The sequence below is a fragment of the Megascapheus bottae genome, unplaced genomic scaffold (genome assembly GCF_031878675.1).
Source record: "Megascapheus bottae isolate mThoBot1 unplaced genomic scaffold, mThoBot2.hap1 H_2, whole genome shotgun sequence".
Lineage (NCBI taxonomy): Eukaryota > Metazoa > Chordata > Mammalia > Rodentia > Geomyidae > Megascapheus > Megascapheus bottae.
Window position 1 is genome coordinate 497,636 of NW_028327859.1, and position 25,265 is coordinate 522,900.

The 25,265-nt window shown below is 36.2% G+C and overlaps 1 protein-coding gene across 5 annotated transcripts in view; it reads right to left on the minus strand.

Annotated features, from left to right (window-relative positions):
* Positions 1-25,265, minus strand: part of LOC150038948 (spermatogenesis-associated protein 17-like) — a 146,314-nt gene that overhangs the window by 68,452 nt on the left and 52,597 nt on the right. For all 5 annotated transcript variants that reach the window (XM_090328180.1, XM_090328182.1, XM_090328178.1 and 2 more), the window contains exons 6-8: positions 23,316-23,439; positions 4,482-4,688; positions 474-622 (exon numbers count right to left, since the gene is read on the minus strand). In XM_090328180.1, the coding sequence (XP_090184306.1) occupies positions 474-622; positions 4,482-4,688; positions 23,316-23,439 (480 nt within the window). The remainder of the gene's footprint in view (positions 1-473; positions 623-4,481; positions 4,689-23,315; positions 23,440-25,265) is intronic.

A 25,265-nucleotide genomic window follows, 5' to 3' on the forward strand; every position in this document is an offset into this window, starting at 1 on the left:
ATAGGAAATAAGAAATAGAAAATATGAGAAAAATGTGAAAGATTATCTGCAGTACAACTGTTTTTTGAAAGTAAGATTTGCAGTAGAGCAAAACCTAGATACATAAGGCCATACAGTATGACGCTAAATGAAAGCACCTCTAGGATATAGAAACTAAAGCCATATAATGAATGATTGTTGTCCTTAATGTACTATGTTATCTCTCATCTCTTTTGTTGTCCCTTGGTTATCTCATATTGTTACAGTATCTCACTTTGTTATCTGACATATTGGATATATTTTTATTTGGTTATTTGAAATTGGATAGGGAAGGGGGAAAAACAAGATGAGAGGTGGGGGTAGGGAGGGAGGGAGATGGGGACCAAGACATGAGAAAGGTATCAATGTATATATTTTCTATCTGGCGAATATAATGTAACCCTTCTATTAATTACAATAAAAATATATGAAAAAACAAGAAAGTAAGAACTTACATATTATCATTTACATTTAGCAACAGTTCCTGTCTTTTGAGCTCCTCTCTGGCCAACTTTAACTCATTAATTGGTTCAGCCACTCGCAATGTGGGTTCCAAAGGCTTGTAACGTTGTTCTAATACTTCATATATATCTCGGAAGGGTCCCTGACAAGACAAGATGGGTGCAGATTTCATTATGGGAGATATTCTGATGTATTCTTGACAAACATGGCTAGCAAATATCCAAAATGTATAATAAATGTACTAATTCATTATTATTATTTTTCTTTTTGCCAGTCCTGGGCTTGAGCTCAGGGCCTGAGCACTGTCCTTGGACTTTCTCAAGGCTAGAGCTCTACCACTTGAGCCTCAGCACCACTTCCAGCTTTTTTCTATGTATGTGGTACCAAGGAATCGAACCTGGATCTTCATGCATGCTAGGCAAGCACTTTAACCACTAGGCCAAACTCCCGGCCCATACTAACTCATTTTTAAAACACAATTTTTTTTCTCTCAGAAAACACAATAATATAAAAAACAAGAATATCAATTGTCTTCCGGAAATGTTATCTCCAGTTAAACTGATTACTTTAAACATTGTTTTGTATTGCCTGAACACTGACTGGCTCACTGCTATAATCCTAGCTACTCAGCAGGCTGAGATCCGAGAAGCATGTTTTGAAACCATTTAGGTCAGTCAAATCCATGAGAATAATATCCAATTAATCAAAAGAAGGTGAAACTGGAGGTATGGCTCAGTGGTAGAATATCAAGCAGGAGCTAAAATGCCAAGTGTGAACACCAAGCACCGAGTTCAAGCCCTAAATGGCAGAAAAACTAAACAAAGCAGAATGATTATGGCTCGGTAACCATGGCTCATGTCCTTGCCTGTAATTCTAGTTACTTTGGAGGTTGAAATCTGAAAGGCTGGTTCAAAGCCAAACCTGGCTGAGAAGTCTGAAAGATTCCATCTTCAACATAAAACTTTTTCATTCTTTTACTTTTTTATTGTTACTATAAAGATTGTATACAAGAAGTTTACAGTATGTAACTCAGGTAATGAGTACATTTCTTTGTGAACAATATCACTCCTTCCCTTTTCTCTCCCATTTTCAACACCGCATCCTGTATCTTTCCCTTTTGAACAGGCAAACAAGTATGAAAAGAAAATTAGTCCTTAGCACATTTCCCTCAAAGCACATCTATACATTCAATTTGGAGAGTATGAGGTTTTAATTCTTTAATTAAAGCTTTTAGAGGAACATCTCATCTTATATTTAATTGTTTATTCTCCTAAACAAAAAGTGATCATTTTTAGTAATTTTTGGACATTATTTTGATTATTATAAATTCTATTGTTCAATGGCTACACTACTATTTAAAGACACAAATATATAGTAGGGGAAAATCTACAGTGCACCCTGGAGTGACCTCTGACACCTCCTGTTGCTAAGGTGGTAGTGACTTAGACTAGTTACTACAATCTACTGCTTGTCCAATTAGGGTCATGGTAAGTGCACTGTGATATAGGCAGCTAGAGACGTGGCTGTGCCATTAATTACCTATTGTTTGCCTTCTCCTACCACTGTTGTGCCAAGAAAGAAGCGAGAGAAGATGTCTAATCATATTTCTTATTCTCAAAATTTTCTTCTTTAAATAGGTTATCACTAACAAGACACAGCTGGAGATACTGTGAGCCCTGAGTGGAGACTCTGAGGCTAATAAAAAGAAATGATTCACGCCTCATTTATGTTCACTTATGTTTTACATTAATAGAAACCAATAATAGGAACCAGTTACCATAAAAGTCATAGACCGTAAATAACACAAATGGCAAATAAGTATCATCTAGTACTTTTCACAGCTGGACAGGAGGATTGCTATATTTGAAAGTAGTTCATGGATTTTTATTGGAACTTCACTTTTTAAAGAGACAGTATCATGAATGCACCTGCCATTAAGAAATCAATTTTTGTTTCTTTTTAATTCATTCCTGTTTGACAAATCTTATGATTTAAAAGAAGTAACATTTGATCATATACCTGGGGACATATCTTTAGGACTATTCTCATTCATCATGGAAAATGGAATAATATGTAGCTCATAAAATTATTTAAGCAAGCCTTGGCATCATACACAGAACATAATAAGCACTCAGAAGTGACAAGTACTACTCTTGTTATGATTATTATTACTTTCAAGATGAGAATTAAAAGGTTTTGAAATAAGCAAATGTGCTAAAGCTATATCTTGGACGGCCAGCGCACATGGCATAAGAATTAAAATCAGTTGTGTTGAGGTTACATTGAGAAAAGTATAGTAACAGACATGAAAGTACTGTATTAGAAGGAGATATTAAGGTGCATAATTTATAATGATATTTCATTTATTCAAAATACAATACCTCCTTTTATTTGCCTTTAAAACATAGCAAATGCTCTCATTAGGACATTGGTGTGACCTATTTTAAAAGGAAATAATGTAACTATCTGGGTACCATGCTCTACCTCTGCAATTATGACTATATGGAAGGCAAAGATTGGGGGAACATGGTTTGAAGTCAGTCCAAGTATAAAAGTTTGCAAGATTCTCTCATACCAATTGCGAGGAACAGATATGTCATCCCAGGTACTAGTAGATAGCAAATTAAGTTGGCTTTAAGTCATTAGGCTTTGAGGCAGTTGAGTATTGTTTACATGCACAGAGGCAGGACTTTGTAGGCAACTAATGATCAGATGTTCTGAAAATTTAAGCATGGGACCATTCCAGGTTGACACTGCTTCGCTGAAGTTGTTTTCTACAACTTAAATAACCAAAGGAGATCATAGAATTCCTCATCTCTACGACTTTAAAGGCTGGGAAAATTATCAGCCTACCTACCACATTCACTCTTTAATTCCAGACAGGCATTTGCTAATCCTGTTCTGTCCAAGTACCGTAAAGCCTTCCTGTCTTTGCTATCAATCTAACTTGTTTTGAATTCTCTCCCAGTCTCAAAATTATATATTTTAAATTAATCAAACCCAAGTCATGTGTAAAATGATAAATAAAAAGATGAAGATAATCAATCAATTATAATCACTCTGATAATATATGAACACTTTGCCAGCAACAACAGATTATAGTAAGTAATGGTATAACAATATTTTCCCATACAAAGGACTAGATTTTAGGCAACAATCCATTTCTTAACTTGGAGTTGCATATAATAACCACAAAGGAAAGCATACCAAAGGAAACACAAAGCAAAAAAATACAGAAAGTTAAAAAAAATCAGGATAGCTTCATGCAGAAAATGAGAGGAATTATTTATAAATCATATCTTTCATAATTAGTATTTCAAATATATTTAGAACTTCAAAACTCAACAGCTAAAACAAACAATACAAGTAAAAACTAGGGAAATTATTAGACTAGACATTTCTCTAAAGAAGAGGGCTGGTGGCTCACACCTGTAATCCTAGCTACTCTGTTGGCTGAGATGGGGGAAGAGGAGGGGAGTGCAATTCCAGATGAGTTTGAGCAACAATTTGTTCATGGTGGCATGTGCATGTCGTCCCTGCCTATGGCAGGAAGCCTGGATGGAAGAACTAGTGTCAGGCTCCTTCCTGAATGGTGAAGTATATATTCCTGAAATCCAAAGAAGAAAGGAAAAGGCAAGATCTATCTAAAAAATAATAATAATCACAGCAAAAAGGGCTGGGGATATGGCTCAAATAGTGTAGAGCCAACATAAGAATAGAATGCATATTGAGAAATGCGTGGATAAACTTCAGGATAATACACATATGACAGAATGCCTTGACAAAAGTAAATCTGGCATGTGCTATCACATGGATCAACTTGAAAGGTAGCATGCTAGGGAAAAAGTCATACAGAATGAAAGAAGTCGGGACTTCATGACACAGAAAGTGAAGATAGCAAACTTCATGTTATATACATCAAAACAAAAAAATTGAGGAGAAAGAAGAACAATGATAGAATGAGAAGCTAATGACAAAATTCTTCCAGGAATAACTGGTACCTGGCATAGTTTCCTATTAATGGGTGGCAAGCAGTCAGCTCGTGGGAAAGAGCGGGCACTCGTGCACTCCAGCCACTCGTCCAGGTTGGTGGTGTACTTGTTATACTTCACTCTCGGTGGTCGGTGCAGTAAAGGCTTAGCCTTCTGTAGCCGCAGCTCCCAAGGGTCAGGCTCTTTCCTGAATGGTGAATTATATATACCTGGAATCTAAAGAAAAAGAAAGCATGTGTTGATTTCTTTTTCTTCTTCATTGGGAGGAAATAAAAGTAATGTCAGATCGTGAAATTTTTCATCTGAAAAGTGTAAGAAAAAGTCTAGCTCTGGCTCTTAATTGGAAATTGAGACTCATCAAAGGAGATTTTAGGAAATATTCACACATTTGTGACCATTCTAAAGCAGAATTTTAGCATCTTTCAGAACTGAGTGGTACAAAGGTTAAAAACTACAAACATATAGTTAATATTCACCACAGATTACATTTTAATGTCATCAAGAAACCTACAGATACTATGCATATTTAGCCATATCTGTAAATCATATATTCATTTACTAGAAGTCAAATATGCATGGCTAGAGCTAGTTTGAGAGTAAAAACGGTATGTTCTTAAAAAAAATGAACGGTTTGAATTGTTAATGATCACACATCCTAACAATAGTTATTTTAAGTCCTGTGCCAAAGTGATCAAACTGGCATCAAACCTATACATTGTTTTATTGCCCACTGCATATCATGCCCTATATGTAACAAGCACACATGGTGCCACAGCTTGGTAAGGCGCTCAGCCACTGATGGTCACACACTGCATCAAATCAGTCAAACTACTCAGCATGGCTCTATTGCACAACAGAAGTCCAATGGATGGATATGTGACAAATGCCAAGTTTTACACATTACCATTTTTATAAAAACCTGACGCTATTTGAGTCTACAAACTGCAAAGAAGCATACTTCAGGAGAATTATATTTTGATTTTGTGTCCATAGAACTATATTCATACATATATCCTAAAGACAAATGCAAATCCATAGGGAAGAGTTATATTTTAAATGTTTGTGTGACTTGTTTGGCTTTCTCTGTAGACCCCTTGGACTATAGAAAGAATGTATTTATTAAATTTATCTATTCACCAAAAGTATGTTTTTCTTTTATGCCATCATAAGAATCAGATGTTGCAAGGTACCACAATGAACCAGGGAGGTTGCCCTTGAAAAACCATGTAAGAAAATTTTGTATCGCCAACCAACATTTCAATAAGAGTTAAACTCATTTCTCAAACACTTACCAACACTGGATTCAAGCTCTTATCTCTAATGCTTCCTTAATAGCCTTGGGATATCTCCACCACAGCATCTAATACCTCTTTTCTTATCTTTCTGTGTTTTTGTCTTCCATAAACAAGCAGTTTGGTATAGGGACATTCATGCAGGTTTTTTTGCAATCTTAGGCCTAGCAGAATGCTGAGCACACATTATAGAAACTAAGTGAACAGTAAATCCTTAGTAGCCCATGAAATCATTTACTTTTCTCTAGCTCCCTCATTGCAAAAAATTTATTTCAATATCTTGACTGACTTCCAAGGAATTCATAGATTAGTCACTTTTATCTTTCTGAAAAGACAAGACAGGTGTCAATTTGTGTTGTCATAATGACACTGTAATCTAGAACTAAATTAACACAGCCCCATTTGAGTTACCTCCAATTCAATATCTGCTCTGTGTGTGTGTGTGTGTGTGTGTGTGTGTGTGTGTGTGTGTCTGTCTGTCTGTGTGTGTACCCCTGGGACTTGAATTCAGGGTCTTAGTAATGTCTCTTAGCTTTTCTTCCCACTCAAGGCTGATACTCAACTACATGAGTAATAATAGCCCTACTTCTAACATTTGATATTGCATAATAGAAGAGTAAATATTATGGTATTAAAAAGTTAATATAAACATAATATGTTAAATATGCCAAAATATTTCTGAATTGTTTATTCTTTGAAATTCACTCTTTGCTATTGTCGGTTTGTGAAAAACCACTCCATTAAACTGGTAAAAGGCAGTTTTCTAATATATTTTAAATATCATGCTATGATTCTCTCACTACAGAGTAAATGTACACAAAGTAGGCAGTCTGAATACTAATAGAATGTCTGAGCATAGTCACAATAACTTTTGGTGGCTAGTAATTTTTAAGTGGATGGTGCTTTTATAAATGATTTTCTAAGAATGCATTGATTATAATGAAAACAGAATAAATGTTATACTAAAAAGAATTTTTGATCAACATATAACTAAATCTTATAGTTTATAAAAAATATAGACTCTATATTTGTTAGTCACTGTGATCTGATTAATTGAAGGCTCTTAGTATACCAGTAAATTTCTACACCTAAGTTAAGATGGCAAAACATGTCTAATTTAGCTAGATTATAATTTCTCTCTTAAAATATCTATCTACCTGAACAACTGCTATGAGTCATATTAACTTTACCCCATTAGAAATCTTCATCTCCATCTCATTTGTGTGCACATGTATACATAGGCTAGATGGGAAATGCAAATAGATCAGTAGACATGATAGCTTTCTTAAATTATATTTTGCAACCTATATAGCAACCTCCTCATGTGTATTCTCTTTGCAATTTAAATCAAATAGAGATAGAATATATATTTTAATTGAATTTCAAATGTATCATTTAAGAATCTTCAAGGTGTCAATATTTTAGAAATTAATTTAATGCATTTGCTAGCATACACCAATGAAAACACTCCCTACAGCAAGCAAATACCCTATCACTTATGCTTACTATAATATTCATTAAATGAACATTTTTTTAAATAAACTTGTTTCAATAGCCACCTTGTGTACTTCACAAGCCACTTACCAATAATGGTTTGTTGTTTATTTTATTTTTTTAATAGGAGCCACCAAAGACAGAGTTAACCCTATGGGACTATGACATATTTTCCAGTTTTCACATTTTTCACAAGTTGGAAAGGCTACTGCCAAGCTAGCTTTGGGGACTTCATTTTCAGCAATAATTTTCTAGAGTGACCAACACTATGGGGAAATCTGTGCTAACTGTTAGAAAAAAAAAACCAAGAGGAAGAAGAAAGAAAAAGCCTACAACTGAGTTATTTGCAGTACTGTCATGCTAACATTCAACTCAATAAGACCCAAGAAATCTCAGGAGAGGACTCTGCTAATAGCTTCTACTGACCTCCCTGCATCCGACCCTGCTGCTGACTGGTGGCCCAGTGGTGAAGACGGCAAATGAGGTGTGAAAGCACTGAGTTTTTTTTTTTCTTTAAAGCTATGATTCTGACTCCTCAAAAGGAAAAAAAAAAGCAATGAGTTATATAATAGATATATTTTTTTCTTGAATTCCCCCTTTCAGGCCTTCCATCATGGGAACTTAAGCATGACCTAGAATATTAATTATGTCAGGTTGAGCAATGAGCAAATGTACCATTTGTCACCCAGTCACCCTTAGCTTTACATTAATATTTTGAACTATCTCATATTTCTAACAATCTAACTGTGGACTCTTCTCAGTTTTTATTCTTGCTCTTAAGTATTGTATGGAAAGTATTCAAAACTGCAACTGATTTGAAAACATATCAATACACTAGTCATATCTGGCGTATCTACTCTCACCTTTTTTCTTTTGGGGGGAAATTTTCTAAGGAAACATTGTTCTTGATTTTATAATTGTCTAGGGGGATGTTATTGTCTGATTTTTTTCTCTTTTTTGTTATCGAGTTTGATTTTTTAAACATATTTCTATAATTCTTTAATAATAATAAAAACCATATTTCTATAAAATAGAAACCTTATATAACTGGATTATGTAGGCCAGTCATTGTCAAATTATAATTTGTAATGTTTTAATTTTATATTTTGCCATATGAGACATAGTGAGGTCTCTTGCTTTGAAAGTATGCTTACTCCAGGAATAAAAATCAGTTAAGCATACAGGGCAGGTCAGAGAATTCACGCCTTCCTTCTGGAAATGACAATTATACATCAAACAAGAGTCACAAATTGACAGAAAAGGAAACCAAATTTAAGACTAGTTTTAGCCTACCTGATTCAAAATTTGTGACCCATAGTTCTAAAGTATGCCTGTCTTAAATATGACTAAACCTAAAACAGGCATGATTTCAGAATAAGAAAGGCCTCTAATAAACTAGAAAAGTAAAAGTGGGCCAGAGAACTGTGAATGAAATATTTGCAAGAGTAGGGACTGCTGAATCAACACTGACCAGGGCAGTTCATCATAATTATCAGGACATACTTGTGCCAGGGGATTTATAAGAATCTCACGCAGCAAATAATTGCCCTGCTGTTAGGAGATAGTCAGAGTGTTAACACACTGTCACAGTCCAGCGTTTAGTAAGATATTCTCTATTCAATTACTCTTGCTGAAGACTAAGAGGAAGCTGGGTCATTTCTCAGTTTCGGCACTTTATGGTTCCCTGTATTTCAGATAACAGTCACACTCAGATACAGCACTATGGAAGGAAGAAGAGTTCTTTGTAAATAGCAGGCATTCACAGGAGTGTGACTGGACAGGGTTTACCTACATAAAGCAAGACTTAAAGATACTTAGTCAAGTCTAGGAGCTTATACCTGTAATTCTAGTTACTATGGAGATTGAGATGCTGAAGATTGGGTAGGAAAGCTCATGACTCTCAATCACTAAAAGAACTTTCAGAATGCCAGGCTGGAAGCATGGCTCGTGTGGTACAGCATCAGCCTTCAGCAAGAAAGGTGAATGAGAGAGTTAAGCCTTGAATTCAACACTCTTACATTCAGAATTATTATTATTATTAAAAAACCAACTATTATTTCTCATCTCTTTTGTCCCTTGGTTATCTCATATTGTTACAGGATTGTACCTTGTTATCTCATATACTGTATATATGTTTATTTGGTTATTAAAATAGGATAGGGAAGGGGGAAAACAAGATGAGGGGAGGGGCTGGGGGGAGGGAAATGGGAACAAAAACATAAGAAAGGGTAGCAATGCAATATTAGTGAAGTAAAGCACCTTCTATCTGGTGAATATAATGTAACTCTTCTATTAATTACAATAAAATATATTTAAAAAAAAACAACTATTGCAGACAGGTACTGGTAGTTCACACCCGTAATCCTAGCTACTCAGGAGGCTGAGGTCTGAGGAACATTGTTGGATGCCAACCCAAACAAGAAAGTCAATGAGACTTATTTCCAAGAAAAAAACCACCCTTCCCCACCACACACACACACACACACACACACACACACACACACAATCTGAAAGTGAAACTGTGGCTCGAATGGTAGAGTGCTAGCCTTACGCAAAAACACTCAGTTTCCAGCTCTGAGTTCAAGATGTAGGACCATCATGCAGACAAGATGATGACTATTATGAACCATGATATAGAACCTAGTTACATAAAGCAAGGCTTAAAGAAACCATTACCAAGTCCAAAGTTTTTTTTTTCTTCATTTCACTTAAGTGAAAATTTTAGGGCCAGGGGTGTAGCTCAGTGATAGAATGCTTGCCTAGCACATACCAAGTTATTGGACCCAATCCAGTCCCTGCCAACAAGATAGGTAGATGAATGAGTGGCTGGACAGATAAGACTGATTGATACATATATTTAATGTTTGGGACAAATTAACATGACATCACATCAAATGCAAGAATGTTACAAATAATAACTGAACAGGGCATAGGGAATCTTTCCAGAATCTCAGATCTAGGAGGTAAGGAATTCCCTCAAGATGGTTATTTCACCTATTATCATGTTGTTGGTTTGCATCTCTGAAGATCATTCTTCCTGAATTCTCAGTAAAGGAGAGGGTCAAGTATATCTATCAGAAAGCTCACCCTAAGCAGGATGCCCTAGTGGGGGGAGGGAAACGGGTACCAAGACATGTGAAAGGGTATCAATGTATGTGAATTAATGCACCTTCTATCTGGCAAATATCATGTAACCCTTTTACTAATTACAATTAAAAAAAAGAAGGATGCCCTAATTACCATGGTGTACCTTCTTTATTCTAGAGAATGTTCAATTTTCTTAATGTAGTTCATACACAAAAGAAGATAGCTAACCTAAGCAGATAAACTGAAGTTCTATGAAAGAAATAGCACCGTGACAGAAATAAACATACTTGATAAACACCTTTAGTAGACTGTACATGATCGAAGGAAGAATCTCCAAACTTAAGAAAATGTCAGTAGAAATTACTAAAATGGTGGAGGTGGAGGGAGGGAAATGGGGACCAAAACATGAGAAAGGGTATCAATGTTTGTGAAGTAATGCATCTTCTGTCTGGTGAATATAATGTAACCCTTCTATTAATTACAATAAAAATTATATGAAAAATATTTAAAAAGAAATTTCTAACATGGGAAAAGCCAAGTTAAAAAAAGTATAAGAAAAATGGAACACAATCTGGACCCCAGTGGCTCATGTCAGTAATGCTAGCTAGTCCAGAGTTTGAGATTCAGAAGATCACAGAGTTCAAAGATAGCCTGGCAGAAAAGTTCACAAGACATCCATCGCCAAATAACCAGGCAAGGTTCAAATGGCAGAGTATCAGCTGAGCAACTGCGAGGCCCCTGAGTTCAAGTCCTGATCCTGGCAAATAAACAACCATACATCCAGGATAGGTTATCCAAGAACACTGACACAGCTGTAATCATTATAACTTATCTGTGATGGAAACAGCAGGAGAAGAATATCCAAAAGAAAGTAAATATTTGAAGCAATAATGACTGAGACATTCTCTAAATTGACTAAATGATCTAAATTAGATACCAAATAATAGATTCAGGAAATTTACAGAACATTAAGTATGATGAATAAACGCAAACAACTTAGGTACAGCACATCCAAAGTTCAGAAAATCAAAAGAAAACAAGTGTCTTTAAAATATAAAGACAAAAATAAAATACCTTACCTATAAAAAAGATAAAAATAGCATCTAATGTATCACAAAACCTTATAAGATAAAATTGTAGTGAAATACTTGAACTATTAAGAGTTAAAATCATTGATATTTAATGTAATTATTCTTCACATATGAAGCAGTGAAGATTTTCCGATTCCTGAGACTTGTTCCTAAAGACATGTCTTGAAATAAACACCAAAAGAAAGCTTAGCAGATGAGAAAAATCATATAGAAGAGAAACTCAAATTCATTTAAGAGGAAAAAATAAGCTATTGTAAAAAAATAGTCTTTTTAATGTTTTCATTTGAGCTAATGTTTGAAATATCAGCATATAATGTAAATAAGTACCAAATTTAAGCGAAATAAATGACAGTAATAATACAAGAGAAACAGACAAATTAAGATTATTTTTGTTTTATAAGCTATTTTTGCAGAGTAAAAGCATTTGATTATTTCTTTTAAGTAGTTGTACAAAAGAGTTACCATTTAACAAAGTAGTTTATGAATACAATGCATTCTGATCAATGGCACCCAAGGTTTTATAAGCATTATTTTGGAAGTATTAAGTAGAGTTGGGTGGGTTGTAACTATATATTGCAAACTATACATTGCATCAAATAAACCCAGTTTTAAACAGAACAATAATTGACATTCTAGGAAGGAATGAAAATGGAATTCTTAAAATGCTACTAAAAATACAAAAGACTAGAAGACAAACACCAAGAAATAAGAAGCAATAACAAAGACAAAGAACGTCAGTCAAAAGGACTGAGTTCTGTGCTATGTAAAAGAAATCTATCTTAAGCTTAAAAATATTTATTAAAAGTGAAAGACTAGCAGATACATACCATCTTCATTACACTAATCAACGGAATTTGGAGTCTCTCAGTTTTAGACAAGAATTTTTTTTAAAGGAAAGCTTGTAGGGATAGAGGGAGGTATTACATATGGATATTCAACAAAGTATCAAAATATGAAAGTATAAAAGCTAATAGATCTCCAAGGAGAAATGGTGAATCCAGTATTTCTGGTGGAGATCTCAAACATCCTCTATCTAAAATGACACCTAATCCCCCCCCAATCAATAGGACATAGTTGAATTTAACAGAACGTCAATCAGCTGATGGCTCTACAGAACTCTACCAAGCAAACAGAATATACATTGTTCTCATATGGAACAATCACCTACACAGACTATATTCTGAATCATAACACACACTTAAGGAATATGAAAAAGAAATCATAGAGGTATTCTCAGATCACAGTGGAATTAAAGTAGAAATAGAACTTCAAAAGAAACAAACAAAAAGTTAATAGATCCTTTCTTTACCACCACTATCAATGGAATGTTTCATAGTAGTAAAGCAAAGACATGAGTATCTTAAATTCAAGCAACATGATGAAACCCTGTCTCAAATTGTAATGAAAGGAAGCAAAGGAAGGAAGGAAGGAAGAAAGGGAGTGAGGGAGGGAGGGAGGGAGAGAGGAAAGGAAAGGAGGGAGGGAAAAAAGAAAGAGAGAGGGGGGTGAATAACCCATACCAAAATAAAAAATAAAAGCCAAATAATGGCAGAATATATGGCAGAAGAAATAGTAAATTCATATTACTGTAAGAGCTGATGCTAAAAGCTGCATGATTCCCACATATGAGAGACACATGTCAACTAAGCATGGGGCCTGGTGACATGTCAGTGTAGGTTCACTTCTCTCAACACAGCTGTGGAGAAGGTAGAAGATATAGCTTCGAGATCCAAACTTTCTTATGGAATTTGTGATAAATCTAAAAAATGTATTTACGTCTAAAGCCTATCCAAAGCTAAATCTAAGTGGTAAAAACAGCCTCTTGACCTCTAAAACCACAACCTATGAGTCTGTTCCCTTCTATCTGTCCCCTCCATTCTAACCTCTCGAATCCATGTGTCCCTATATTCAAGTTCTTGGGCACCGTGTTCATCCAACCATCCTATTCTCATCACCGTGCTGTTATTTTCTCTCTCCATCTGCTCAGCTTTGGACTCGTTACATCTATCTACAGGGAAGCCAGAGTAATATTTTTAAAAAATAATTTCTAAAGTCTTAATAAAACCCTATAATTGGGTTTTTAATACACCTAATAACCTAACATTGTCTTAAAATGGCCCATTTCTTTTCACCCAACTTTCAACTCCATTGCTTAGAGGTCATAGCCTTTTTCACCATTGCTTCAAAACATACCAGGCTCATCTTAGATATACACTGTTTTCTTCATCTATTTATTTGCCTGGCCAAATCATGTCTATCCTTAAGAATTGATCACAGTTCTAGCTTTACAATTATCTTTGTGATCCACATACCTCTAAAGTAGACTGTCCTTATCTATATTCTTTAATAGAGCTTACTCATTCTCCTCATGATGCTGAAATTTTTTATGTGTATTTTTTTTCAGTGTGAAATGCTTTAACATCCTTTGGGGAAGTCTGAAAAGATCTGGAGAATCTATGCATAATGTTGGAGTGAAGTTTTTCTTTTTTCTTTTTCTTTTCTTTTTTTTTTTTTTTGTTAGTCCTGGGGCTTGAACTCAGGGCCTGAGCACTGACTTTGGGTTTTCTTCAAGCCCAGTGCTCTACCACTTAAGCCACAGCACCATTTCTGACTTTCCTACGTATATGGTACCACCTACATTTGTAGTGCCAAGGAATTGAACCCACGTCTTGTGCATGCTAGTCAAGCACTTTCTCAGTAGGCAAAACTCCTGGTTGAAATGTTTGATTATAGATATGTAAGAGGAATTATTTTTAATGTTTATCTATTCAAGTACAATCTAAGTTCCAAGAGAACAGGACCACTACCCATTTTTATGACATGTAAGTTAGGTCGGTGATTCTCAATCTGGCTTCACATTAGTCATTTGAAGAAATCGGAAATCACAGATGTTAAAGCTCCTTCTGATACTAATGCCATCAGAACCACTGAAGTCAGTGCCTGAGCTTTTGTCTAGTTTTGCTTTCTGAGACTGATCTTCAGCCAAAAGTGAGAGTTCTGACTTACCACTTATCTCAGTTCTTGGGTCAGAAAAGACAGAATGCAATTCCTGAATAGTAAGAGATACAAGACCAGAACATTATACAGGTGGAGCAAAGTTCTTACTCAGAACTCAGGATAAAAAGCAGTGAGATGATGAGATGGATAGGGAATACTTCACAGAAATAAAATCAGAACACACTGAGACCGGATTTATTAAGAGAACTATAAGCGAATGTAGCATCACAGAAAAGCTTGTATTTGGACCCATGGCAGAAAAGACAGAGAGAAACAGTGACATAGGCATATGAATATCTGCTTTGGAGTTTAATAGTAGGGTTGAACTCTGAATATTTGGGTATTATTAAATATTGAGTTGTATAGAGGTAGGCTTAGAGCTTAGGTGAACGTTTCTGGCTAGCATTTGACTATTTCCTGAATAAAATATATATTGAGACAGTGAAGATAAACGAGGTCAGTGAAGGAGAAAATGTGGAGTGGGTAAAGAGATGTAAGGAGTGTACACATTTATAAAATCTGAGGGACAACAGAAGCCAGTGAAGGGCATTCCTGAGAGCCAACTCCGAGAGAGGGTTAAGGCAGTCCCAGGGAAGGCAGGGGTGCCAGGTGTGTCAGGTGTTACGGAGGAGGATGGAACAGCATGCGCAGGAGGATGCACACCTGGAATGGTAATTAGGAGACGGGTCATCTCTGCAAACGCGTATCCTGTTCTTGTGGCAGATATCAGATTGTAAGGGATCTGATCGTGAAGCAAGAGGGAAGCAGACTGATTCTCCTCTGACCATCCTGTACTTTCTTAAAAAAAATTCAGCTAGATCGTTTCCATTTAGAGGCCATTCAGGGAAATTGTTCCCTGAGCCATTCTCCCTTGACCTGTAACTTGAGTTCCCTGCTTCACGGAGCCTGAAAGAGTGAAACTCAGATTGCTTTTTATCTTGATGGAGCAACTTTTCTAGGTCTGATCCTTTCCTGCAACTGTACTAATGAGTTTGTTTTGAGTCTTTCAGGAGCCCATCATTAAATTGGGAGTGATAATAATATACCCTCTAAGGCAATTTACGAGAATTAAAATGCTCATGAAAATGACCAATAAGAATCTGGCTCATACCAAGCATCAATGTTAGCTGTCATATTATTGTGTTTAAAATATGTTGTTGATGGCTGGTGGAATAAATCACATAAGTAGGCAGACGTTTGATGTGAGGTTTGTATACTATAAACCTGGCTGAACCTTCAGTGCCACTAAATAATCAATCCCCCGGCTCTCCTGCCCTCACCTTTGTGATTCTCAGTGTGATTCTTTGTGATTCTCAAGAACATTCAAAATATTGAGGCACTTAGGCATGAATTATTTTAATCTCCAACCTTCTCTACAAAAGCTCCATATACAATCCAGCCTTCATTTTAGTCCTTCTAATGACAGAGTTTTGAAGTCTTTCTCATCCATTTTACTGTACAGATTTATGTGCTGCATTGCATACCTGCCCTTTCCTGTGTATAGGTTTATTCACCTATTTCTTCTCCAGCATTTTCATGTTTTTCCCTCTGTAGTAGCTGTTTTATGAACATGTGCAAGTGTATGCTCCAAGTCCTTAACACATGAATTGGTTGCGCACCTTTAAGATAGTAAGATATGCTTTAAAGTAGCTATTTTAAAATAACTTTCCAAATATTACATGCATAGGAAGGAGCCAAGATATTACTCTGTAAGTGTTGTCCTTTTATGAATTTTGGGGTTATTTTTGTTTCTAGTGTTATTTTTGCCTCGAAGATGGATTGCAGTCAAAAACTAACAAGTTGAAAGGCAACTTTCAACTTGTCATTTCAACAGCTTTTTTTCACAGTAAGAATTTTAACCACTTCATTCTGCTTCCTCAGATACAAGTGGCAATGGGTGATGATTCTGTTCTTTTCATGTATTACAAGATCATATAAAAATGTAATGTTAGAGAGGCAGGAAATAAAATGTAGAAATTAATAGCTAATTCCTTCTTGTGCTGGTTCACTCCTTGGCCTTTCTGAAGAGGAACTGCCAAAAGTAACAGATTACCTCATGGTTTTCTGATGTGGTCTGCCCACTTGGGAGCAAGCATAGATGATCAGGCCTGAAGATTTTCCACTTAAACTACGGATCCAAAGATTAAAGGTCAGACCTTTCTTTACTATATAGTCTTCTGGAAGGGATAAATCCACCAAGGGTCCAGAAGATGAAAAAGAAACATCACCAACATTTTTTGTCAACAAAGGGATAATTTCTGCTTTATAGAATCCCATGGAGATGAATATAATAAATTGCTCGAGTTACTTGTGATTATGCACATAAAGATACCATAGGTATCTAAACGATGTCTGGGTTTCTTTCTGCTTTTATACAAAGACTCTAGTTTTTCTGTTTGCACACAAACTCACTGAGAATCAGTGTTTCTATACACATGAGCACATTTCAGTGCAGGAGAGAACTGAGCTTTACTCAACAGAGCAAGTGACTAGATCTTAAGAAGGATCATGGACACCCAGAGACCTGGATCTTCCTTCCAGAGAGGGTTGATTCAGGCGAATGAATGGGGTCACAAATGCACCCCATAGCCTGGGCTTTTTACTAGTGCTAATTGCATTGGGAAGGTCATCTCAGATTTTAGAGCATCTGTGCAATCATACAAAGTGATTCATCCTGCAGACCTCTTCCTCCTTTCATCTCTGCAGAGGAAGGGCTGTAGAGAATATGATAAGGATCCCTCTTGCCTGCCCCAGCTGCCCTGGCCAACTCAGCAACAGACCTTCTGGTGAGTTATTAACTTTTTCCTATATGGAAATAGTCATTCAAACTTTTGGGAAGTTAAAGCAAATAAAAGATTCTGAATGCAAAATTTAAAAAGCTACTTGCCAAACCTCATTCCAGGTCTCTTCACCTCCTGTACAAGTGGTGGGTCAGGTGATTTTAGGAATTTGCAGGTGACGATGTGACATAGTACAGATAATAAAGAGGCACCCAGTCACAATTAATATTAAATAGCAGCGAATCTAATAAACATGACCAAGCTAATTTCTCTTGTCTGTCTTTCTAATTTCTATACCGGTGTTGGGATTCGCTGCTTATCTCCCAGATATTCTGTGAATTAATTATGACATTAATATTTTCAAGTCCTCTCCTCACAAGGCTCAGTCTTTCAGTCAGATTAGGGAGAGATTATGCTGCAAATTATGTATATTAGCTTATGAACCACAGGGAGGTATATGTATTACAAGGAGAAAAGAAATAAATAACACTATTCTAGAAACATTTATCTGACAGTGATTAAGTAAATGTCCTGGGTTAAAGGACAAAAGGTTTGCTCAGAGTTTAGGAAATGGATGCTAGGTGATGGATTTGAAAATATCAAACCCAAATAAACTATATACAGTTATCCTGCATCTATTCATCTTTTCCTATTATCATATTAACATGAAAAAATGAGGTAACATTGCTCTTCCATAACTAATACTGTGAATAATTCTACATAATCTCCTTTATTTCAAAACAATAGAGTTTCTAGTCTATATCATGAAGTCTGTGCAACTTACCTGACCTCCACAAAGATCTTTTTTTAAATAATATTTTATTGTAATTAATAAAAGGGTTACATAATATTTGCCAGATAGATAGTGCATTAATCAGATCTTTATAAATGCTGCCAACATTTTAGAAAACTCATTGAAGTCCAAGGATGGGCCTTTTGCATATATCTACCAGTAGGTGGAGCAGACAACATAATTTATTACCCAAGAACAAGGGCAAAGGAATGAATGTCAGTGTACTCCAAATAAAACACAAGTGCAAATGAGATTTTCTTCAAAGGAAATATACCCTGTATATGTTAGATTTAGCTTGACTGGTCACTGAATCAAAATAAATAACTTCATTAAATAATCAATCTTTGCAAAAAGATAAATGTACAAATGAAGGCAGTGCTTGGATTTTACTTTATTCAAATCAACTGAAATGACTTTTCTTTTCAAAAAAGTTTTACAGGGACTAAGATTATTTTTTAATGTGTTCTTTTAATAAGGGCGCCAAACCCAATCCTGTTCTACAGGTGATGGAGTGCATAACAAGCAGTATTTTCTTGGAAATATAATTGACTAATCTTATTATGTCTGTGGCAACAAATTAACCTTATTACTACTAGCAAATGGTGATTGATTATTTATGCAAATAAGTTACCAGGTTCAGCTTTCTGATTGAAATAAACATATACAAAAGGTACTTTAATACAACTTGAACTTTTTAATTAATAAAACCCTGAGGGGTCTATTAGTTCATTCATTGCAATATTAGTTATTTACTCCTGTAATTCCTATTAGCACAAACATATTTGCTTGAATAAAGATGAGATAATTAATACCAATAAAATCAGTAATCATCTTTGGAACTATTTTAAGGCATACATTAAATTTGTGATAAAGATAGGCATACTGATGGCTTTAAATTGTTATTAACATGCATCAGTATATCAAAATAATGATTCCAAAATTATTTATGCATTAGGTTTTCATTATCAACTATCTCTGAATTTAACCAAAAAATTCACTTCTAAAATTCACCTTTTTAAAAGCATTGTCTAAATTAATGTTGTATTTCTACATGCTTTAGTTAAGCTAGATAAGAGAGATGAGAATTTAATGTAAACATCAATATTCTACAAACTGTATCAATGATATAGTTCCTAAACTGTTCATGTTCTTTGCTAAAAATGCTGCAGTTTTTTTCTTTTAAGCAGGTTAATAAATTTTTTTGGATTCCAATATAATTTTATAAGAATTATTTACATTTAGACATTTATTTATTTATGAGAGTTCCTACAGATATAAGTTATAGTTAAAAAAAGATAAATCTTTTAAAAACACTAACCTTCTGGCAAGGGATGTGGCTTCATGGTAGAATGCTTGTCCAGCCTGCAATGAGGCTCTGGGTTCCATACCTCAGTACCACATTAAACAAATAATAACCTTTTGGGTTTTATTTTTCATTTCCATGTTTTCTTTTTTAAAATTCATTGTTATTATAAAGGTGATGTACAGAAGGATTACTGTTACATAAGTCAGATAATGAGTACATTTTGGGGGTTACAATGTCACTCTTTCATTCTCTCCTAGGTTTCCTTCCCTTCCCTAACACAAGTTATATACTTCATTTTCAATATAGTGTCCAGAGAAAACCACTGCTGCATTCAGTGTTTCTCTCTCTCTCCCCCCCCTTCTCTCTGTCTCTGTCTCTGTCTCTGTCTCTGTCTCTGTCTCTCTCTCTCTCTCTCTCTCTGTCTCTCTCTCTCTCTCTGTCTCTCTCTCTCTCTCTCTCTCTCTCTCTCTCTCTCTCTCTCTCTCTCTCTCTCTCTCTCTCTCTCTCTCTTTCCATTTATTTTGGCTGTCATAGGGCTTAGACTCTGGGCTGTCCCTGAGCTCTTCAGCTCAAGGCTACCACCCTATCCCTTGACCCACAGCACCACTTCCAGTTTTCTAGTGGTTGTCTTTAGTGCCTGGGCTGCCTTTGAACTGCGATCCTCTGATCTCAGCCTCATGAGTAGGTAGGATTACAGGTGTGAGCCACCTGTAATGTCATTTGAAATCAAAGTTCACAAAATAATGAAGTTAATCATATATTCGTTGAGTGATTTCATAAGAAAAACTTGTCGATCTGCAGTTTACTGTCTACTCAATATCCAGGACACTATAAGAAAATGAAGTATATTTCTGTTTCTTTGAAATTTTCTTAATTTAGGGAAACTACAGCTGTTTTTCTTTAGTAAATAGAAGTAGTGAATTATATCAGCAAAATAATAAATATAAATAACTTAATTTCATTGCAATTACTTCTATAAGCTATAACAAAAGTTAACCATTCTCTTCAGAACTTTTGTGTGTGTGTGTGTGTGTGTGTGTGTGTGGATCATGTGGCTTGAACTCTGGGCCTAGGCACTGTCCCTGAGTTCTTTAGCTCAAGGCCACCGTCCTACCCCTGAGCCACTGCCCATTCCCTTCTATTTAAAAATGTTGCTTGACAAAAGCCATATAACGAATGATTGTTGTCCTTAATGTACTATGTTGTCTCTCATCTCCTTTGCTGTCCCTTGGGTATCTCATATTGTTACAGTATCTCACTTTGTTATCTGATACATTGAATTTATTTGTATTTGGTTATTTGAAATTTGATAGGGAAGGGGGGAAAACCAAGACAGGTGGGGAGGGGAGGGTAATGGGTACCAAGACATGTGAAAGGGTATCAATGTATGTGAATTAATGCACCTTCTATCTGGCAAATATCATGTAACCCTTTTATTAATTACAATAAAAATTTTAAAAAATGTTGCTTGATCATAGACTGAATATGCCTTGTGTCTAAGTCTTGTCTTCTATATATTTACACTAAATTCTGCAGTTATCAACTGAGTAAGATCCATATTCACTTTTGTTTAGATGGCTTACTATTGTGACCCATAATAGTTTTAAAATTCTATGTCTTTTATATCATAATAAAATACTTATTTAAAGTTAAACAAAGCAAATCTGTTGGCAATATGTTACACAACAGTGAATTTTCCAGTATTATCTAAACAAAATGGATGGAAACAAGTAGATGATGTCACTGCTAAATTTAATCACCAAAAAAGAAATTTCCCTTTTCTTTCTGTATGCATAGGCTTGTCCCTGTATTTGTCCAAGCTATTTGTGGTCAGATGTTAGATCACCACAACAATGTGTACCAACTCATCAGGGTCAGTTAAAACCTTACATTTTTATGCTATTATTCCCCAAGATAAAATGACTGGACAGACTGTCCTGTAGTACTCTGAGTCCAGTGTGAGGTAGAGGTGGTGGGAGCTAATACAAAGACCCTGGCATGGAGTCATCTAAAAAGTTACCATTAAAAACTAAGAGAAAGGAAAGAAATGAGAAAACGAATGATTATAATTGGTTAAACTAGTAGAAGAAAGTAGAAGAAAAGAATGTTAGCTTATGCTTGACAAGTTAACTTCTAGTAATGTTCTTATTATCATTTACTGAATGAATGTCTTTCTAAGTTCCTGGAACAATTTAAAGATATTACATTTGATCTCCATAATTTTCATTAATGTAGGTTTCATTGTCCCCACATGTAGAGTGAAACAAAGGCTTGGAAAACTCAAAGTAATCTAACACTATATGGGAGAGCCAGAGTGCAAATTCAGCCCAGTCTGATTATAACATCCATTTTCTTTTCACCATACTATACTGCTCAACATTAATCATTTTACTGGATGGCAGCACGTTCTGGAGATGATGGATCAAAAGCAAGGGTTGCATACATCTGTAAGTCAGCATCAATGAGGAAACGGAAGCAGCACGCATAGCTTCTGCTCGTTAACACAAATATGTGGAAAACTCAATAGCAGCATTATCTACTCATTGGAAGGTCACGAGTCAAGAACTCCTGCTTGGATTGCATGAATTTGCCTAAACAGGTGCTTAATTTTAAAATTGAAATGGAATAAAAATAGTTTCAATTTTTGTGTGGAGCTAGCGATAGAAGCCAAGGCCTAATGCACTCTCTGTAAATGTGTTCGATCAATGAGTTTTACACTCTACCTGTGTAAAGTTCCTAAATATTTTTACAGAGCAGTCAATATCTCAATATCCTTGGATGAAACAGAATGAACAAATATCCAGTTAGTAGGATTTCACTACATTTTCTTTTCTTTCTCTATTGCTTTCTCTAGTTCACTGCCCATCCTAAACTTAAATAGCACAACTAAAATTAGGATTAAGAAACAGTCTAAACATCAAGAGGCTTTGGCATGATCAAATTCAACAACTTTACTCACCCTAAGGTTGAAAAGTTCAAACTGATTGAAAAGCTCAATCTGAAAGAATTAACACTATCAATAGTCGTTTTAGCTTTGTCAAAACTGAAATTAATGATAGGTTGGGGGAGAAACGAAAACATTTTGCTAAAAAGGAGTTCCTGATTTGGAGTCTAGATAAAAACAGAGCTCACCTATTACACCAGAAAAAATTCTTCTACCTTGTAACTTTTGCTTCTTAATATTAAGATTACTTTCAAAGTGCTGTCAATTTCAGTTAAAGGAAAAATAAACAACCCTTGGCTTGAGTACCGGATCTCTGTCTCCTAGCTTTGTGCCTGTGGTCTGTAAAGCCAGCCACAAAAGCGCTCTTGAGTTTGCTTCCTTACCTGTTGGGTGATAGGGGCCGTAGTCCTTCCTCCCATTAATTAGCCTACCAGAAGTGTGGATCAAGGAAGGTGCTGGAAAACTACTTTCCAAGCGAGCTCAAAGGCTTACTGAACTCTTGGGTTTGGGTACCTCTAAGAATGACATTGTCACCACGGGGCGTGTTCCAGCCCTGAAGATACCAGACCGTGGGACCCCGGCTAGAGCTGCGGCACTGGAGTTGGAGGTTTATGAGAAATAAATAAATAAAATCTGAAATTGCTAGTCTTGGTTAGAACTCTAGAAACAAAACTCGTGTTAACCCCTGAATCCGTTTTTAACCGTGTTTCTCTGCATTTATCCTTGATGAAATCTGAGGGCCTGGCATTCCGGATCCGCGCCTACCTCTCTATGTGGATATGGATATGGAACTGCAGAATCCGGTTCTTTGGAAGCGTTACCTGAAAACCTCCATCAAAACTGCAGCCTGGCAAAAGACGGGTGGAGAGGAGAAGTCATGAGGGCCGCCCCTGCTTCCTGCTAAGCCGCCTGGCGGGGCGCGTGCGGGGCCAGGTGGGGCCGCGGGCTGGGGCCTGGGCCTTCGCGGTACCTTTCCAGCCGGTCAAGGCCGGCTGTCCGGGCCTCGGGCGTCTGGGCCTCCGGGCCTCGGGGGGAGCTGTCGGGAGCCGGCAGACCCACCTGATTCGTGCTGAGGAGGTAGTGCGTCTTCCGGGCTTGGTAATTCCTCTTCTTCTCTTCCTTTTCGACAGCCGCCTTCTTCTCCTCCTGGTCTTTCATCTCTGCAAACTCCTCCAGGGCCTCCCTGCGTCAAAACCGCCCGCGGTTATTTCGGGGGGCTGTGGGGTGAGGGTCCAGGCCGGGTCTGGGGAGGGGTCGGGCCGTGCGTCCCACCGGGGCACGCCCAGGGAAAGCTCTGCGGGGATCTGCAGGGATCCGGTTCTGAAAACCCCAGCGCCTCTGTGCTATCGTTGATGCTCTGATCCAGGGAACACTAAAATCAAGTGCGAAGGGAAGTGACTTTCTACATTCCCAGTTTTAGAGGTGAAGATCAAGCTATTTGGGGCGGGGGGAGGGTTTGGAGGAGAGGGGCCTTGGGCCTTGAACTCTGGGCCTGGGTGCTGTCCCTGAGCTCTTCAGCTCAAGGCGATCGCCCTACCCTTGATACAAGCCCCACTTCTAGAGAGTCTCAGGTCCTTTGGTGCCTTGGCTGGCTTTGAACCTTGATCCTCAGATCTCAGCCCCCTGAGTAGCTAGGATTACAGGCTAGATTAAGCTATTTTGAAATACATAGCCCAATGAAGCACATGTACCACTGATTTCTTTTGGTGGTACACATACAAATCTCTACTTATTTAGTATATCCGTTAACAGGATAATCTTAAAGTATAGATTTTGTATATATGCTTAATTGATTGCAAGTTTACTTAACAGTTAAAATAATATCAGTAAGATTACATGAAGTATTCAACATTTAAAAGACTCACATTATTCCCAATTGCATAGATAATTTGCATTAAAGATTAAATGAGTAAGTTGAAGCATTTTTTTCAGTTATGACAAATTACACTACAATAATGACAATTTTATCATTTATGTGCATCCTAAGAAATTTTTTAAAAATGGGTTTAAAATATACTATACAAAACAGAATATATTATCAAATATGGAAAGTTATCTAATCTTTGTTTTGATAGAACAAATTTAACTATCCATGTCAACATAGTATTTACATTTTTATGTTACTCTTAAAGAAGATATATAACTAAGTATCTCTTCTGTAAGTAAAAATTGAACTAAATCATCTGAGCCTTTTCCTCAAATGTATCAGGAAGTGTAGAAAAAACAAGTATTCCAAAATTAATAGATCCTTGTTTCTATTTCAACAACTACAAATATATATTTTTGTAATTTTCTGTAGAGGCTACTAATATAATACTTCCCACAAGGTTACTTATGAAACACATTGATGTTTAAAAATCACCAGGTTATGTTTAAAAATCACCAGCACAGCAATTTTTTCAACATAAGATTAAATTGCAAAACAAATGAATTACTTGGAGTAGTATGGCCCCCATTTTGCCACCCTTCTCTTGAAAATTGCTTATTATTATGAAAAAAGGAGTTGGAAAATAGCCCATTTTCCTTTATGCATAGTATTTAGGGGGTTTCTGAACACCTAGAGCTGGACTAACTGTACATTTAGATTGTGTTGGCAAGCTAGTACCATGACCTTTTTGACCTGCATCTCAAGGCTATTATTAATCGCTAAGTAACCCAGTAAAGCCAAACAAATTTGTTTCCATTGAAAGGATCTCTATCTATGTCTGAGAATTTGTTCCCTACCAAACAAACCTCATTAACTGTGTCTATTTTTGACAAAGAACCAGGAGTTAGACGAATTGGTGACCTTTCTTTGTTTGTAAGGTACAGATTTCAAGGCAGTTACATATGAACAAATGGAAATTTTTAGCAGGGGAAATACAATCACAGCTTACATGGAAAAGTGACTCCATTGTTCATTTTAATCTAAAGTTTTGATATTAAGTAAAAAATAAACGTCTTCTATAATTTCTCACATTTCCTTTTAGCATAATGTAGAACAACAAGTTAAGTTACTAATCATCTTTT